At 56.2% G+C, this 18,515-nt stretch overlaps 1 protein-coding gene across 1 annotated transcript; it reads left to right on the top strand.

Annotated features, from left to right (window-relative positions):
• Positions 1-111: 111 nt before the first annotated feature.
• LOC115350433 (glycogen phosphorylase, brain form) lies at positions 112-18,455 on the top strand. The gene is made up of 20 exons (XM_030036077.2): positions 112-458; positions 2,460-2,561; positions 4,457-4,535; positions 5,405-5,508; positions 6,987-7,118; positions 9,694-9,805; positions 10,892-10,974; positions 11,897-12,040; positions 12,383-12,475; positions 12,603-12,749; positions 12,880-13,043; positions 13,396-13,510; positions 14,262-14,363; positions 14,491-14,638; positions 15,201-15,259; positions 15,601-15,742; positions 16,093-16,300; positions 16,775-16,909; positions 17,029-17,095; positions 17,349-18,455. The coding sequence occupies exons 1-20, from the start codon at positions 216-218 to the stop codon at positions 17,499-17,501; spliced, it is 2,532 nt and encodes an 843-aa protein (XP_029891937.1). The 5' UTR covers positions 112-215; the 3' UTR covers positions 17,502-18,455.
• The last annotated feature ends 60 nt before the right edge of the window (positions 18,456-18,515 follow it).

The raw sequence follows: 18,515 nt of genomic DNA, 5'->3' as shown, positions 1-18,515 counted from the left end.
ACGACCCGCTCCATCGCTTCGGGGCCGGACCGGGGGCGGGCAGCCTCTTCCCCTTCATCGGGGGCCGGGCCGGGCGCCAGCCGTGCGGGGCTCCGCCTCATCGCGGGCGGTAGAAGCGCAGGCGCGGCGACCGCGGGCCCGGCTGCGGCAGAGCCGGAGCCGGAGCCGGAGCCGGAGCCGGAGCCGGAGCCGGAGCCGGAGCCGGAGCCGGAGGGATGGCTGCGCCGCTGAGCGACGGGGAGCGGAGAAAGCAGATCAGCGTACGGGGGATCGCGGGGCTGGGGGACGTGGCGGAGGTACGCAAGAGCTTCAACCGCCATCTCCATTTCACCCTCGTCAAGGACCGCAACGTCGCCACCCCCCGCGACTACTACTTCGCGCTGGCCCACACCGTGCGCGACCACCTGGTGGGACGCTGGATTCGTACCCAGCAGCATTACTACGAGAGGGACCCCAAGGTGAGCGAGCCCCCGGGGATGGCGACAGACCGGCCCCCTCGGCCCACGGGCATCCCCACGGCCGCATCTCGCCCTGGCCGCGTTCCCCCGTGGGCATCGCCGTGGCCGCATCCCTTGCGCCGCGCCTCCGTCCCCGTGGGCATCGCCACCGCCGTGTCCCTCGTGCAGTTCGCCGTGGCTGTGACCCCCACGAGCTTCTTTGCAGCCCTGTCCCAATGAGCCTTCCTTGCAGCCGTGTCCTCCCTCGGGCATCCCCACGACTGTGACACCCCCCCCGCGCCTTGTCGCAGCCACGTCCCCCGTCATCCCGCTGTGAGCGTGTCCTCACACGGGCCTTGCTGCTGCCGGCTCCTCCGCACGCTTCACCGCGGCCAGGTCTCGCACTCGCACCGCCGCGGCGGTGTCCCCTCTGGGCATCGTCACCTCCACGTCTCGGCACATGCCTCGGCACAGCCAGGACGTCCTGGCTTCGCTCCTGCGGAGCCCGCAGGCAGCTCGGCTTTGAGGTTGGAGAGGAGTTTGCAAACCAGACAAGCTTTCCCAGGTCACCAAACCCTGGCGAGTTGGTGGTTCCTGGGGGACCCGGCCTGCTCCCTCCTCTCCTCCCCACTCGTCAAGTCAGGACGGCAATGCTGGCGATATTGGGGACTGCAGGACGTTATTCAGCCTTAATCCTTTTGAATTAAGACCCAATCCAGCACTTAACTGGAGAGCCCCGGAGGGCAGCTGTGTACTAGAAAAGGCACATACCTTCCCAGTCTGTAGGCAGCTGCCTCCCCGAGTCAGCTCTTTTCTTGGGGTTATGAATATTGCCTTGACACAAGAAACAAACTGCACTTTCATGCCAGTAAGGCTGCACATGCACTGGGAGTTACGCCGGTGCGTGGAGCTCTCCCTTTTATCCTTACTCGCACAAACGCGCTCTGAGCCGTATTGCTGCACTAACAGAAGGGATTGTACAGATCCCATAAAAGCCAGGAGGAGCATGGAGTGGGTTTGCTTACTGTCCCCTGCGCTTAGATTCTCACTAGAAACAATGTCCCTGCGGGAGGCTGAGCGGAGCAGAGTATTTATGCAACTGTGTGATGGTTTCAGTCTTTCCGATGCGCCCCAAGGAACAGATGGACCCTCTCAGACTCCCAGCAGAGGTGACAGAACGGGTAATCCTGCTGCTTAGCGGGGAAGATCTCAGCTACAAAGGAAAGACATTCCAGGGGAAGCACGCTTTAAAGTCAGGCTATTGCTCTGTTAAAAATTCCTGTCTATTTATAAAAATATCTATAGCAATAAATCTGAGCGAGGGCAAAAGTTTGCACAGCCCGCTTCTCATCCTACAAACAGGTTTTCATTAGCATTCGTGGCACAGGCACAGCTCCTCTGAAACTTGGAAGGTCACCACAGAGCAGCCCGTCTTGCACAGTTGTGCCGGGAACCCTGCCACCCGTGGGACAGTTTATTTGTTCAACAGGGTGAAATGTGCGTGTGAATCTCGGCGTGGGGAGAACAGGAGGACCCGTGTGGTAGGAACACTGGAAAATCGCTAGCAGGAAGGGGCCTGGCCCTGAGCCCGGCCGGCGTGCATGGGACGGGGGGGCTCGCTCCGGCTTTCAGCAGGCTCTGGATCAGCTTCAGCTCAGCATGGGAAAACTTTAAAAACCAAGTGTAAGCATCACCTCAGCTGAGTTTGACGGTGTATAAATATCCCATTCAGCATCCTAGATAATTCTTGCCCTGAGTTAAATAGGGAAACACTTAACAAGCAACGAGATTTTTCTATAGAAGGCTGTTGGCAGGGAGACGTGCGGCGGAGGGTTGGCTCGCATCCCGCGCGAGCTTCTGACAAACAAACTGCGGTGCGTGGTGTTCAGGAGCAGGCGCCAAGAGCCGGGTTGGGAAGACATCCCTACTCTGGAAAGCACTTGGGTCTGCTCCTAATTTTAAGTGACTTTGGTGAAAGCAAAGTGTTGTGCTGTGTGTAAGCGTCTTGCTTTGCCTCCCCAGCGCATTTACTACCTGTCCCTGGAGTTCTACATGGGCCGCACTCTGCAGAACACCATGGTGAACCTGGGCCTGCAGAACGCTTGCGACGAAGCCATTTATCAGGTGAAGTCTTGGGGGTACGGGGGTCCCCCTGAGGAACTGGCCAAACTTTTCTATGCAGAGGGCTGGGTAGCTTTATTTCTCGGGGCTTCCTCCTAAGGATGTGTTATTTTGACTAAACGACACGAGGCTTGGCTCTCAGTTAGTGTTTTTCATCCCCTAGAGAAGACCGTGGGGGGACCCTGGGGTTCCTTGAGAGTTGGAGTACAGTTTTCTCAAACCACCCTTTTCCTGTAGTGGCTGGGAAAATCCAGAATAGCAGCCAGAAAGCAACACCCAGTATCCCAAAAGACTAGGGAGTCCCAGGCTGCAAATAGCTTTCCATTACTAGGAGAGATGATGGCTCATCACGGGAGATGTAGTCTAATAGGGGAGGCTGGGCCAGAAGGGGAAACTGGAGCACCAAAACGCCAAATTACAGTTCATACGTGCAGACAAGGCACTGCAGCAGCGCTGCCAGAGAAAAGTGAATCACCGGGAAGGAAGAAAGCAGGGAAATCGTTTGCTTGAATTAAAATGTCATTGGATGAGTTCAAACTGGAAAAAACACAGCTGAGTACCACCAAGGCAATCACAAATGCGAGGCCATGGTTACGTAGGCTTGCAGCCACCTCTGCAGCAGGACAGTGACTTTTTTGACAGAATATGAGGTTTTGGGCTTTCTCACCCAAAAGCTTTATTTCCCCCCTTCCTCTTCCCTCCCGCCCCACCGGATTGATCCACGTTACACTTTCTAGCAGAAGTTGGGCTCTGTCACTCTCTCAAAATGAGGTGCTGTGATTGCTGATGAAACGTCCTGGTGAGCGCTTTCCCTGCCCAGAGATGGGAAGGGATTTCCAGGGAGGGACCTGACATGTTTCCTCTCCGAGGTATCGTGCCTCGGAGCGCAGGCTATTTTTTTTCAGGGAGGATCCTCACGTCCCTTTGCAAGGCATTTTCCACGTACTGATTTGGCCTGACGTGCGAGCGGAGGCTTCCCTCACTGTAGCCTCCGACATGTGGAGCTCGTCATGGCCGGTGGCCAGCTGGGATGGGAGGTCTCGTATCCAGCATGGCTCTGTCACTGAGAGAATTCACCTCGGTTTTTGCGACCCCGTCACGCTGTGCGTGAGGCTTTCCCGGCTTGTGGTTGCAGACCGCTGAAGCCGTGGGAGAGTGGTTCGGGGAGCAGCCGTGGTGTCAGCCTGACTCCCCGCCGTCCCCCCTAGCACTGAGGTGAGATACTGCTGCCTTCGGAGAAGCAGCATCTCTTGACTCCTGGAGTAGTCCTTGCTGCTGGAATGCTTAGCCTTCATCCGGCAGCAGCCCCCGGGCCAGGGAAAAAAATAGCCCGAGAGGTACAGCAGAGGAGACAACCACTTCCAGCCATGGATTCCGGCCAAAGAGCTCGGCGGCAGGATGCGGGAAGGCACAGAGTGCAATGGTGAACGCTGCAGTAACCAGCTGCCGGTGTGGTTGTGCCCTTCCTCAAGGACTGGGGAGGGGGGGTGCGAGCAGAGCGGGGGGCACGTGTAGCCGGGCAGGACTCGGCGGTCCCTTGTGTGCCGACTTGGTCGTTCGCCGTCCTGTCCCCAACGGCGAGTTTGGTGGAAGGGCCTCCTGGCGTGAGGGGCTGCCAGGAGATGAGCGTATTGTTTGAGATCTCTAAGGAAGCCTAGTTCATGGGAAAGCGACGTTTGATGATGGGCTAAATTGTTTTCCAATTAATTGGGCTGCCCGGGGACCAGAGGCTGGTAAGATGCTTTGTGGGGAGGGGCGGGTGGGGGGGATGCAGAGACCCCTGTGTGTTAAATTTCCCGTGGTGTGGGTTGTTTTTGGTGTTTGCCCTCCTCGGAGAGCAGCCTCAGGACGTGGGCTTCGGGTGGTGACATGTTCTGCTGTGGCTCTTTCCCCGATAGCTGGGTTTGGACTTGGAGGAGCTGGAAGAAATCGAAGAAGATGCTGGGCTGGGAAACGGAGGCCTGGGCCGTTTGGCAGGTAATACAGGGAGAGGGGAGCCCCCTCCTCGTGCGGGGTACACGGGGACCGAGGGTGGCCTGGCTGGAGGCTGTCATGCCCTCGCTGCCGGCGCTGCGGCACACAGCACGCAGACCTCAGCCTGCATCCACCCCGCAGCCCTTCAGCAGCGTGGTACCCTCCTGCCTGCTCCTGGCTGGCCAGAGACGAGCCCCGTCCCCAGTGAGAGCATCCAGGAGATGTAGCTGTGCAGTCTGCAGCACAGCAGGCAGGGCTGCGGCTGAAAGAGGCTGTCTGGAGCCTTTTTCCTCACCTCCCTGTGAAATCTCTCACTTTTCAGAGGCACCCAAGCAGCTCTCATGTAGGCAGATTGTTGGCTGCTATTTTAGTCTGCCGGTCCCACAGGACTGCTGGAGATGAGAGCTCCCCAATGCGGAGGAAATGCCGGGGCTGATCTTTGCCAGAGCTGCCACGGACTGAGGGCTGGAAGGGTTTGCTCCAAAAGCAATAATAGCAAAGTAGCTGGTGGAGCAGTGTATTGGGGTCAGAAACCCTGCTTTACCGGGCAGGCAAGCTTAGAGCAAGGCGTGGGCACCTCGGGCAAGTTTAGAAGAGCTCTCACTGCGACAAGGCTGGATTTAGGTTTTTGGTGACCTGTCCTTGTCCCCAACAACCTTGGGGTGTTCATCGTGGCTCGGCAGGACATCCGTGGGGTCCTGCCGCAGGCTGTCCCCTTCTGTCCCTTCTGCACGCGGATTTTCTCTTGAGTAATAAATGTTTCCAGCGGCATCGGTTGTGGCAGCCCCTCACCCCCGTGCACAGCATGCCGAAGCAGATGCAGCGAGTGAGGGGTGAGTTTCTTGCAGCGTGACCGTGCTCTGCTCTTCCAGCTTGCTTCCTGGACTCCATGGCCACTTTGGGGCTGGCGGCATACGGTTACGGCATCCGCTACGAGTTCGGTATCTTCAATCAGAAGATTGTCGACGGCTGGCAGGTACGTTGGCAAACTCAAGTCACGCTTTCTCCTTCCGTTTCGTGCTGCGGTGGCCACCTCCGCCTGCGGACAAAGCCTGGCCACACAAACGGCACTGCGGTGCCTTGAGCTGTTCATAAACTGGGCGTTTGAGCCCATCGCCTGGTGCCAAATGGGCTGTCGCTTCCTACCGCTTGTGCTGACCCTAGGATCTCTGACGGCCTGAGCAAAGAGAAGCGATGAGGGCGGTGGGGTGCGTGTGCCGCAGGCGCTTACCCGGGGACACGTGCAAGCTCATCCACGCCAGACACCAACCCGGCAAGCTGGTGTTGGAGCTGAGCCCACAGGGCATGGCTGGGATCGGAGTTTTCCCTGGCTGGGGCTCCGTGGCACAGCTGCAACAACCCGAGAGTCCCATCCAGCCCAGCAGTGAGTGGGCAAGGAGTCAGGCTAAGGATGGAGATGTAGCTGAACACCTCATGAAGGTGTCTGGTGGAGGATGAATTTGAGCATGATGGAAGAGGAGCAAGTGCCTGGGGTGCTGCTGCTCCTGCGGGTTCCCTGGGAGACTGGCAGCGGGGGCTTAAACAGGGACTCTCCTCTAGCATTAGTGATCATAATATTTTGCAAGTGAAAATAGGCTAAAAAAACTGCCCCAGCTGGCAGTTTTCCCTAGTGTATGTCTGGAAACGGTTTCCATTAGGAGATTTGCCTTGCTTCTAAACATAAAGGACCTTTTTTCCCCGTAAAATAGCTCTCCATAAGTCAGGGAGGGTGAGAGGTGTGAGGGTTGTTTTTTTTCCTCCTTCCCCACAAAGAAGCTGCAATGCTAGGCCCTATAAATGGTGAAAACAGGGACAAAAGCATCCACTGTAATTGGCTTAATGTTACTTAAAAAAGAACAGGGGTGGTGGCGATGCTGGGTTGTGGCTCAGACCTGCTCCCCGCCTGGCAGAGAAATGCCGGCAGGCACAGAGCACCTCTCCAAGTGCCTCAGCCCCTCTGGTTTCTGGTGCACATCAGCCTTGGTGGCTCTGCTGAATTCACTTCACTCCCATTTGTGCTGTTATGAGCACGGAAGAGAAATCCTCTCTGGCAGAGGGCAGAGCAGTTAGCAAGACCTGGGTTACAGGGGGTGGTTTGTGGCCAGGAACAGCACCGATGGGCTTCTAGGGAACCCCATCCCACATAATCCCGCTGTCACGGTCAATCTGGATGTAAAAGCCTCGAGACAGACTGAGTGCAGCGATCTGTGCTGTTTGGACGGTTTAAACCTGTACAGCTCTGCAGAGCCCATAGAGGCTGATTTATTTATACCAGCTGGGATGTAGTCATCCATGTTTCAAAAAGCCCAGCTGTCCTCTAGAGGCCTCTGCATATCCATTTTTAAAGCCAGCTTACTAAAGCTTTGCTTTTAAACTGGTTTCCCTTTGGAGAGCCTAGTTTAGCCTTCACTCGGAGACACAAGCCATCACTTGAACCTCGTTTGCTTCTTGCAGGTGGAGGAGGCCGATGACTGGCTACGCTACGGCAATCCCTGGGAGAAAGCTCGCCCAGAGTACATGCTCCCTGTGCACTTCTACGGCCGCGTGGATCACACCCCTGAGGGTGTGAAGTGGATCGACACTCAGGTACCAACGTCTTCCTCGGTGCTGCGCTGGGGGAGTAGGGGCCAGGGTAGCGTGGAGGGGGAGAATCTGTCCCCGGGCTGCCTGAGGTGGTCAGACCTTGCTTCTCTCCCAGTCTGGCAAAACTCTCTGCTACCCTTGCAATTACAAAGGTGACTTTGTTGGCTACGGCTGCAGCAGGATTCGAGGAAAAAGAAGGATGATACTCAGTCATAGCTGTAACTTCAGGTCAGTTGGAGCCTCCTTCTCTACTGATCTCCAGGGCGAAGCCCCACAGTCTTGCATGGATTTATGTCGGAGGAGGACCGTACCCCTGGCAGATGTGCTAGCCTCCTTCCGCACTGCTCCTGGCTACCACTCGCTCAAACCCAGTGGTTTTGCAGGTGGTTCTGGCACTGCTGCTGTGGGTGAAGATTCATCTCGTGGGGTGGCCGTGGAGCAATTCCGTGGGCGTTTAACTCCTGTGATCAGAGCAAGTTCCTCTTTCCCAGGCTCGCCTGATGGGTAGAGCGCTGTCAGGGAAGGCTGGAGGCACGGTTTCAAGTCTCCAGTCTGCCTGGAGGCCTTGTTTTGTGGCATCGTGGAGAGCAAACGCTTCTTCAGCCTCCCACAGTTGGGGAGGTGACGCTGTGCTTCGGGAGCATGTGCCTGCTCAGAGCACAGGCTGCTGCGTCGCAAATGCATTCCAGTCTTACCGCTGAGGAAGGCAAGCTTTAAAGAGGAGCAGATTTATTAAGAGGATTGAAGATGTTTCAGTCTCTCCTGTCTAAGCAGTGCCCGGGATGGAGGAAGGAAGGACTATGAATTTCTCTGGGATTTAGGGACATGACCTAGCTTTGTTCCCATGATGTTCAAGGGTCTCTCACCCTGACGAGCCAGCTCTACCCATCCGAGGAGTGCACAGTCATAAAGCCAAGCCTTTCTCTTCAGCGCCAAGGGCCGAAGCTCCGTTGCAGAGCTGCCTGGGCCTGCTCAGAGAAACAAACCAGGTCCTTTTCCAGCGTCCCTGGTTGTCAAGGGCTGTACAGTGACACAGGCCATTCCCAGGACACAGGCAGTGCAGGGGTTCAACACCACAGCCTCGTGAACAGCATGGAGGCACCATGCCAGAGCTGTCTGGGGAAGCAGATATCCACCTGGGGACCGAGTGCCGTTGCCTTTTGATGTGCTCCTCTTCTGACCCCGGCGGTAGTCTGGGGTTTCAGGGATCCCGAGCAGTGCAGTGGAAACACCGCTTCCTACAAGGAGGTGAATTTTCAGATAGTACCAATTAGGGAACAAGTTGGAAAGGCTCAAAAAAAGCCAAAGACGCAGTCTCCAAATATAGCATCACTCTGTTCACGTGATGTGCGCCCCAGTCGCGTGGCTCAGGCAGGGCAGGCTTTCTGCCTGCTTCCATGTTCGGAGCTGGTAACAGCAGCTTTGAGAGCCTGAGCTCTTGCTGATTCTCCCCAGAGGGGAGGTGTTGCTGACGCCAGCACGAAGAGGCTGTTCAGGGCCAACGAGCCGATCTGCCTGGGTTTTCCCTGCCCTGTGAGCACAGCTCCTTCAGTTCTCTGCTGCCTCTCGCATCTTTGTTTGGGGACAGCCTCTGGCTGCTGGGCTGTCGTGCCAGTACACACTGACTTGTTCAGGAGGGTGCTGCCTCCTTTTGCCAGTGTCAGAGAGGCAGCCCAGGCTCCGTGCTGCAGGATCAGGGCATTGCTCTGCAAGCACCGTTCAGCTCTGCTGGCATCAGCCCTCAGCGTCTTTGTTCCAGGCTGAGGTCAGGGTGCCTTGCCTTGCTGCTCAGCAGGTCTGGAGGCACGCAGGTGTTGGCACAACAGTGAGCTGGAGCACAGAAGCTTGGAAGCATACCCGTGCCTTGCCTGGCTAGTGTAATCTGAACTGGGAGCCCTGGTGTTATTCCCTGTAGCCCACGTGTGAAGCATCCTGATGCTTAAGCATCATCCGTAGACTGCACTAACAGTTTCACGCTCGTGTTCAGTTTGGATGCTGGAGTTCGCAGTGGATTTACCCAGGCAGGTTCAACAAACCTTGACCATTGGGTGAATTGCTGTGGGAATGGTGCTGCGGTGGTAGGGTTTGGTCCTGGCAGGCTGCGGAAGGCTAACGGGCAGGATTCAGGCTGCGGAGTTTATCCCAGATGGAAACACAAAGGTCGTCCCAGCTGCCCTGGCCCCAGCCCAGCACAGACAGAATCGCAGTAGCCAGCTGAGGTTTCTTGCTGTGCTCTGGTGAATAACTAATAGGCACGCCAGTTGGTATAGGAAGGTCAGCAAGTTGCTTGCAACTCTCTTTTACATTTCATTGATGGGCTTGTAACTCCCAGTTTGTCAGTAAAGCTCCAAACAGCTCTGCTTCTCTTATTAACGCTTTGCCAGTGGGTGCTGGCAGTGCCCGTGATAGCAGGGAATTCCGTGAAGCTCAGCAGGTCTGTTTTAGTAAGGTGAGATTCTTGCCACAGCCAGGAGTTGTCTGTGTCCTCTGGATTCTTCCTGCAGAGGTTTCAGCCACTTTCCCACCTTCTCTGAGGCCATCGTGCTGCTAATCAGAGGGGAATACTGTCCTTTTGCAGGTTGTCCTTGCTATGCCTTACGACACGCCAGTGCCGGGATACAAGAACAACACTGTAAACACCATGAGGCTGTGGTCTGCAAAAGCGCCCAATGACTTCAACCTCCAAGAGTGTAAGTGCTATCCCTCCGCTGCCTCTCTTCTGGCCAGGCTGGGACATGGTTGTTCCTGTGTGCATAGCGCCTGGCACAGCACTCCCCATCTGGTCTGCTTTATCCATATCTCCTGGCTACCTCCAAACACAGTGCTGTGTGCGCATCCATGGATCACACTCCCTCCAACCGCTTCCAGAGCCCTCATGCACCAGGACACCCATCCGTCCTCCTTCCATACCCATCACGCTTCTCATGCTCTCAAAACCTGCCCTATACCTTCCCCAAGTGATAGACCACCTGCCACTGCGTTCCCCACATCACCAAATGAGCTGCAAACCCACGCTTGCCATGGAGGGTCGTTTCTGTGCAGCATCATCCCTTAGTGCTGAAGGAGAAGAGCAGCACAGCCCACCTTACTGTTGGTTTCCTTTGGGTCTACGTGTGACCTCTCTGCTGCGTTTTTCCAGGCTCTAATTGTAGTGCTGAAGAAGAGCAGATACACGGCAACTAACACACCAAATGTCAGTGAGGGGCTGTTACGGAAGGGGAAGGTTCTAGACTAGGCTGCTTTGATTTATTCTTCCATTCTGGCAAGCGCAGAGATGTGTGTGTCAAAGCAGCCCTGCCAGGAGAACTTGTGTGGGACAAGGGGTGATGGCTCTCGAGTCCTCATAATTCTGCACTGGCAGCTGCGAGCTGGGTTTCAGAAGAGCCTTTTGTATCCTTTTAGCAGTTAAGCGTGATTGCGGTCTTTGTGCTTCTTTGCCCTGCCCCATTTCTCCTTCATCCTTAAGCAAGATGGCTGGTCACTCGCTTCCTTTTTTTGCCTTCTCTGGCTGCTGTCTGTCTTCAGTTTCTGTCTGTCCTTCCTGATATGCGTGTCTTGAGAAACTGCATGGAGATGTGCCTTTCTCTTATCCCGTCTCCTCCTGTCTCTCTGGTGCCTTTCACACACGTACATTCCCATTCATATTTCATTAATACCAGCCTGAATATTCCTGTTACAAATTGCTCTATGAGAAAAGAGGGAAAAGTGCAGTGTCAGGGACCTACCTGAACCTCTACAGCTGCTGCAGTGCTGTGTGTATTTCTCTCTTGCTGCAGTCAACGTGGGTGACTACATTGAGGCGGTGTTGGACAGAAACCTGGCAGAAAACATATCCAGAGTCCTGTACCCAAATGACAACGTGAGTGATTCTCTTGCCTCTCTTGCCTGCTGCTCTGGATCATCCTCCCTGTAGTTGTATTGCCTTGTTTGCAAGCACTGGAAGGTCATGGCCACCTGATATTTATTGTTCTGGTTTAAGGATTTTTAATACAATAGGTTGGCCCCGTAATTCTCAGTGAACAGACACAGCTCTGCTGGCTCCAGAGGGTCTCTGCTGACTGATGGCAGCTGAGAGAGTCTGGCCCATATTGTGTAGCTGCTCTGTCCCCTGCTGCAAGGAGGGGAAGACATATTACTCCTTCAAATTCAAGGCAATTTACATGGCTTACCCTTTGCAAAAGTAAGTTGTCATTTCAGAGCCGGCCATGAGGGGGGGACTCGTTTCCATCCCCAGTACAAGGGATTTCTCGCTGCAGGGACTGTCCCAGGCCATGCACTCACTGGGCACCGGATCCAGAAGGGAAGAGCCCTCACTATCTAGTCATGGGTTAGGATCTGTGCTGGAAAAGCTCATCTCCTGCACTTTACCTGCACCCTCTCCTTGCTGCTGGCTTTTAAAAATAGCGTGAAGTGTAGCGGGCATGGGAGGCAGCTGGTATGTCCAGAGACACGGGCTCCTGGCTATTGCAGGGAGTCCAAAATCCAAGGGTCTTGCAGTGAGGGAGGGAGATGCGCTTGCTCTGTAGGACCAGCATGGATGTGGCAGGTTCTGGTGCTCTCTGGAGGCAGCTGTTTGGGATGCCGAGCCCCTTGTCAGTCCCTACAGCTGCTGCCCCATCAGAGGCAATATGAGAAATATCCCCATTTGCCCTGATGAGGTGCTGAACCTGTGAGGCCTGTTGGGAAGCCCATCAGAGTGGGTAGGAGCATCTCCAGGGGTTCGGCTGCCAACTGGGGATGGCAACTGCAGCACTGATGGCTGTGGTCCCCCCCACTTGCAGTTCTTTGAAGGCAAGGAGCTGCGGCTGAAACAGGAGTACTTCGTGGTGGCTGCTACCCTCCAAGACATCATCCGCCGTTTTAAGTCCTCCAAATTTGGCTGTCGAGACCCTGTGAGAACATGCTTTGAAACCTTCCCAGACAAGGTGAGTTGTTGGGCAGAGAGGGTCCGGGGGCGTTTTAGCTAGACCTGCCTATCATGAGGGAGAGCAGGATGCTCAGGACCAAGTGGGGGCATGTATACAAAGACCCTGGCAGTTTGGGTTGGAAAACAGGTGATCTCTGGGCTATTTTCCCAGGGAAAAATTTGCAATTTGGAGCAAAACTTGCGAAGGTTGAATAGGTCCGTTCCTGGGAGCTCGCTCTGTTTCTGGGGTGTGTGCCATGAGAAGAGGCTTGGGCATAACCCTCACCCCAACCTCATGCATGCAGGACACTGTCACAGTCCTATCCCTGCCAGATCTGAGCCCAGCAAGTCTCTGTTGCAGGTGGCTATTCAGCTAAATGACACCCACCCTGCCCTGTCCATCCCAGAACTTATGCGGATCCTGGTGGATGTGGAGAAAGTGGATTGGGACAAGGTAAGCGGAGCTAGGAGGTCCGTGCCAAACGTTGCAGCGGGAAGAGCTGCTGTCCTGTCCTCACGCAGGGTCTCCTTTCCCCTCCTGGCCTGGGCACGCACGCGTTAACCTGCTGTCCGTAACGCAGGCCTGGGAGATCACGAAACGGACCTGCGCCTACACCAACCACACCGTGCTGCCTGAAGCCCTGGAGCGCTGGCCGGTCTCCATGTTTGAAAAGCTGCTGCCACGTCACCTAGAGATCATTTACGCCCTCAACCAGATGCATCTGGACGTAAGGGATTGGGCCGGTCACAGGCTGTGGGAACTCTGGGGGTCTTGATCTGGCCGCTTTTAGGATGGGAATGTTCCTAGGTCCTATGGCTGGGTCGCTAATGTCCCTTTTTCTGCCTGCCTGCCTGCAGCGGGTGGCAGCTCTCTACCCAGGGGACATTGACCGTCTCCGGAGGATGTCGGTGATCGAGGAAGGAGACTGCAAACGTATTAACATGGCGCATCTCTGTGTGATCGGCTCCCATGCGGTCAACGGCGTGGCCCGCATCCACTCTGACATTGTGAAGAACTCAGTGTGAGTCGGGGGACACCCAAAGCCCTCTCCACTCGCTGGGCTTTGCTTGCAAGCGTGGGGGGGGCTAGCTGGAGCGATCAGGTGTCGAGGTCTGCTTTGGTTTGCCCTGCTGGGCACGGCAGGTTGGGGAGGCTGTCTTATTTGCGTGTGTGCAAGGTCTAACTCGCGTCCCTTTGGAGCTGGTGAAACCCTCGGCATTACGGCCGAGGAAGGGGGTGAGAAGCGGCATAGAGAGTTCACGCTTGTTCCAGGGAGATCCGCAGAGACTGCCCCGAGTCAGGAGCACATGCGGTGGGGGCCCAGCTGAAGCTCTGGGTGGTGGTGGGTGGTTCAGAGCTCCCTGGTGTTCCAGGTTCAAGGATTTCTACGAGCTGGAGCCAGAGAAGTTCCAGAACAAAACCAACGGGATCACGCCCCGGCGCTGGCTGCTGCTCTGCAACCCGGGGCTGGCCGACGTTATTGCTGAGGTGAGTCGCAAGCTGTCCCAAAGTGAGGGGCTGAGTGTGATCCGTTTGCTTCTGATCACCTCTTCGTGTGGGCTGATCGGAGCTGAGGCTCACGCCTGGCGGGCGAGAGTGAGGACAGCCTGGGAGCACGCCTGTTGCACGTGTAGGTGTGAGACTGGCTGGGCTTTAAAGTCGGTGATGAAGAGTTGGCCAAAAACGTTGCAGAAATTTGGATCTGGTTCCCTGCCCTCGCAGTGGCTATACACAACCTGGCAGGCAGTACCGTGGTGCGTGAAATGGGGTGTCTGCAAAAGCATTCAGCTTCACGGGCACAAAGGAACTCCCCTGGAGCTCCAGCCCCAGTTCTGTCTCCTTTGCTTACCAGGCACTTTAGCACGGGTTTTTTTGCTTCACACTGCGACATGCCATAGCTGAATAACGTCCTGCAATTAAATGTATCTTTGTGTCCTGCCCATCAGTTTCTCCAGGTGCCAGGAGGCCCTGGTACATGTGCACACATCCTCCCTCTAAAGCTCCTTGAGGGAGGGGGATTTGTTTGGGTTTTTGCAAGTGCCCTGTTTCCCCTGTACGTCTGGGCTCCCTGATGATACGGAGAAGTAAGCTCGCTATAAGAAACTGTGCCCCTTTTCCCAGCCAGAGTGCCTCTTCCAATTCCCAACGGGACTGTGGCATCTCTGTTGGGAAAGTGCAGTTGTGGACTGGGTGAGGTGTCTCACGGGTGGGACATCCCTCTCTTGGCTTGTTCTTTTAGAAAATCGGGGAAGGCTTTATCACAGATCTGAGCCAGCTGAAGAAGCTACTGGATTTCATCAATAATGAGACTTTTATCAGGGATGTGGCGAAAGTCAAACAGGTAATGTGCACTGGAGGTGGGGTGGGGGGAAGGCACCATGCTCCCAGGAACATCCCAGCAGCAAACGCTCACTTCTGACACAAGGCCTGGGAACCCATGCCTGTTCCTCATCAGATTTTCTTGCCAGGAAAACAAGCTGAAGTTTGCAGCCTACTTGGAGGAGCAGTACAAGGTCAAGATCAACCCTTCGTCCATGTTCGATGTTCAGGTCAAGCGAATCCATGAGTACAAGCGGCAACTGCTGAACTGCCTGCATGCTATCACCCTCTACAACCGTAAGTCCTGCCTGGGCTGGTAGGCAAGGGGTGTCCCCCCAGGCGCTCGCTGCCAGGGTTCCCATGTAAAAGTATATCAGTTGGTGGCCAAGGACTCCTGAGCCTAGCTCTGCCCTCCTGTCATGAAGGGCTTCTCTCCAGGAGGGAAGACAGAGTGTCCGAAGGGTCGTACAGAGCTCTGAGGAAAAGCTCACAGCCCACGTCTCCAGCCCAGCTGGGTCCCAGGGCCCAGGTAACCCCCACACCTGTACTGCAGGTGTTAGGACTGACCTGGTGCAAGTTGAACCCCCACTCCCCGGTGTGTGCTTCGGGCCCCTGCCCATTCCCAAAGGGAGGCAAGTCATTGGAGCTCTGCATCGTGCTGGCTTGAGTCGTTGTCCGAGGACTCCGCAGCCCATTTTTGCCCAGCACCGCTCTGGTGGATGTCTCATTGAGCTTCGGGGTCCTGCAAGTTTGCTGGGTCCACGTGACGTGGGCTGGGATCCCAGCCCACCTCTGATGAACGCAATTAACTCTGTCCAGTTTATCTTCACTTTGGTTGTGTTATGCCCTGCTCTTTCAGGCATCAGACGCGATCCATCCAAATCCTTTGTGCCCAGGACTATTATGATCGGAGGAAAGGTAACGTGCATCCCAGACTCGGTGCGTGCATGGCTCAGTGGGGATGTGGGGAAGGTGCTGTCCCCTTTCTGTGGCTTTGCCGGGCCCGCTGTAGGTTAGCCAGCATGTATCTGCTGGTGGGCTCTTCAGGAAACACCTTTATGGACTAATCAGACTGAACGAGGCCCCATCACTCTTTGCTTGTGGCTCAGGACTTCACCTCCCACTAGGGTGTTTTTTGCTGATCCATGTGAACAGCAGAGGTGAGGCCCAGATTTCCCCACAGTGAGGACCCGCACTGGCACCTCTCGTGCTCTCCCTTCCTTAAAAGCCTTCACCATTTCTGGGCTGCTCTTCTTCAGGCGGCCCCTGGCTACCACATGGCCAAGATGATCATCAAACTCATCACGTCCATCGGTGAGGTCATCAACAACGATCCCTATGTGGGGGACAGGCTCAAGGTCATCTTCCTGGAGAACTACCGGGTATCCTTGGCTGAGAAGGGTACGTCTGGTCTTGTGTAAGCGCACGTCAGGAGCTGGGCACGTCCCAGCTGAGCCCAGAAACTGGCTGGCCTGAGAGGCTGTCATGGCAGGTCACCTGGCTCTCCCTTAGGAAGAACCTGAGGGCTCCGCACAGGGTGGGAAGCCAGCTTCATGCAGGAGTGATAGCAACTGCATGGGGTCATGGCAGGGCTGAGCCTGGCTCTGGCCCCAGAGCCATGCTGTTTGGGCTGAGGTAGAGGTCAGCAGGGCCACTAGCAGATGCAAGGGGTTGTTTTGGTGTCCTGGACCCAGGTCGTGGGGAGCTGCAGCGTGCCAAGGATTAACTCCTACCTCTCTTGCACCCGACAGTGATCCCAGCAGCGGATCTCTCCCAGCAGATCTCCACAGCTGGCACGGAGGCCTCGGGTACCGGCAACATGAAGTTCATGGTGAACGGGGCCCTCACCATTGGTACCATGGATGGGGCCAATGTGGAGATGGCGGAGGAGGCGGGCGAGGAAAACCTCTTCATCTTCGGCATGCGGGTGGAGGACGTGGAGGCCCTGGATCGCCAAGGGTTGGTGCTGGGGAGAGCCCCATACGTGCCAGGGCTTGTCAGATGGGGATACAGGTCCCAGCTCTAGCGGGGAGAGATGTAATCTCTGGGAGGGACACTCTCCTCCCTGGGCAGTTCTGGAGCAGGAAAAAGCAGGGGGCTGGAGGCAGAATTCGCCCTGGGCTGGTCAGCGCACGGTCCATCAAAGACGCAGCTCACCCTGAGCTCAACGGCTGCGAACAGGACGGGAGCCTGGGCACAAAGCGATTCAGGCACTGCGACTGGTCTCGGAGCCGCTAGCAGGGTGCTCTGATGGACACAGCCCCAGGAAAAAGGCCCCTCCGGAGCCATAAAACATCCTTGCCAGGAGCCAGCAGCCTTGCCCAGCATCCTTGCCTGCCCTCCCTGCCCCAGACGTGTCAGGTCCTGCCCTCTGGGTGCTGGGCCCCGGGGGAAGAGCATCAGCCCCCTACAGCCCGTCTCTGCTGGGCGCAGGTATAACGCACGGGAGTACTACGAGCGTCTGCCGGAGCTGCGACAGGCTATCGACCAGATCAGCAGCGGTTTTTTCTCCCCTCGAGACCCCGGTTGCTTCAGGGACGTTGTGAACATGCTCATGTACCACGACAGGTGAGTCCTGGCAATCATCTCCTTTGGTGGGCTGCTCTCAGCCTGCCCAGGACCCTTTCCCAGCCAGCCCTGTCCTGCCAGGCAAGCAAACCCTAACCTTACTCTGCTTTGGGTTTCAGGTTTAAGGTGTTTGCCGACTACGAGGCTTACATTAAATGCCAAGGTCAAGTGGACCAGCTGTTCATGGTAAGAGCTGCTCGCTGCCGAGGGGGAGGGACGGGGTCCTCGGCCACGGTGGGGGATGCTGAGTGTGCTCCCGTGGAGTCCTTCTTACAGACACTGCATCGCTTGGGTGCGGGGTCAGGGCGACGCAGGTTTTGCCGCTTCAGCAGCCCCGCGCCCCAGCATTTAAACCAGCCAAGTGTGCCCTGGAAAGGCTGCAAGCTGGGACAGAGCCAGGTGAGGGACTGACTGCTGATATTGCCTCTCCTCTTCCCAGGACCCCCGGGAGTGGACTAAGAAAGTCATCAGGAACATCGCATGCTCGGGCAAGTTCTCCAGTGATAGGACCATCACGGAGTATGCCCGGGAGATCTGGGGTGTGGAGCCGTCTGCCACAAAAATCCCCCCACCCAACCTCCCCCGGGATTGATGCAAGCACAGAGGGAAGGAAGAAGGGATGCGCTCCCAGCCCAGGAGGCCTCACCTGAATTTCACCGCCAGTCAGATGGGCTCAGCTCTGCAGAAACAAGGCTTTTCCCTCAGTGCGGGGTAGAAGGATGCTCTGAGGAAGAGCCCTGACTGAGGAAGAGGAGCTGGGGGAGAGGAGAAAGGACCCTGTTTGTACCCATGTATCCAGCCTGCATGTGCTGCATAGTGCTTTTAGTGAGATGACCACAGAGAAGTCTTCCACAGCTGTGCTCCATGCTTAACAAGGGCTTTCCAACTAAATCCTCCCCTCTCCCCCTGCATGCAGCCTGGCCTGGCCTCCTTGACCCTGCCCCACAAGCAGGTTTAGCCAAAACAGAGCGTGTCTTGCATCCTCCTCCAGTGGGTCTGCCAGCCCCAAAGCTAGGGGAGGGAGAGGCCGCTGCCTGCCCCTCTAGTTACCCCCCTCCCAAATAACACCCAGAGAAGGTGGGACTGGCTGTTAAAGCAGCTGGCGCCATGCCGGCACCAATGTCAAATGCCATGTGCCACAAGGAGAAGGAGAGAGGGCCTGGGATCAGCGACTTCCTTGCCACACAGCTTGCCGTAGCCTCCTCCCGCACCTCTTTACTTAACTAAAAGCCCAGTAACCAAGTCATTCCAGGGATTTTTAGCCTCCGTGTCTGCATAGAGAGGGTTGTACCCGCCGCTGCCAGCTGGGTGGCTGACCCTGCTGGGCACACAGACAGTCTCCTGGCTCTCCAGGCACAGCTGTATGCTGGGTGCTACCCAGGCCGTGAACACATACAGCATCTCTTGCGTCTCTTCACAGCTGGGTCACGCTGCTCCATGTGTCTCTCCTGGCGCTGGGGTCAGAGTTTTAACACCTGTAGTGCTGTGTAGTGCACCAGTACTCCCTTGTGTGACACCAACTCATTAAAACAACCAGAACACCTGCTGGGTTGACTTGGGGCTGACTTGTGACTACTCCATGCCCATGGGTTCAGGTTGCAAAAAG

Source organism: Aquila chrysaetos, chromosome 13 (assembly GCF_900496995.4).
Source record: "Aquila chrysaetos chrysaetos chromosome 13, bAquChr1.4, whole genome shotgun sequence".
NCBI lineage: Eukaryota > Metazoa > Chordata > Aves > Accipitriformes > Accipitridae > Aquila > Aquila chrysaetos.
Note: the sequence above shows the minus strand (reverse complement) of the source record. Positions and strands in the feature narration are given on the sequence as shown.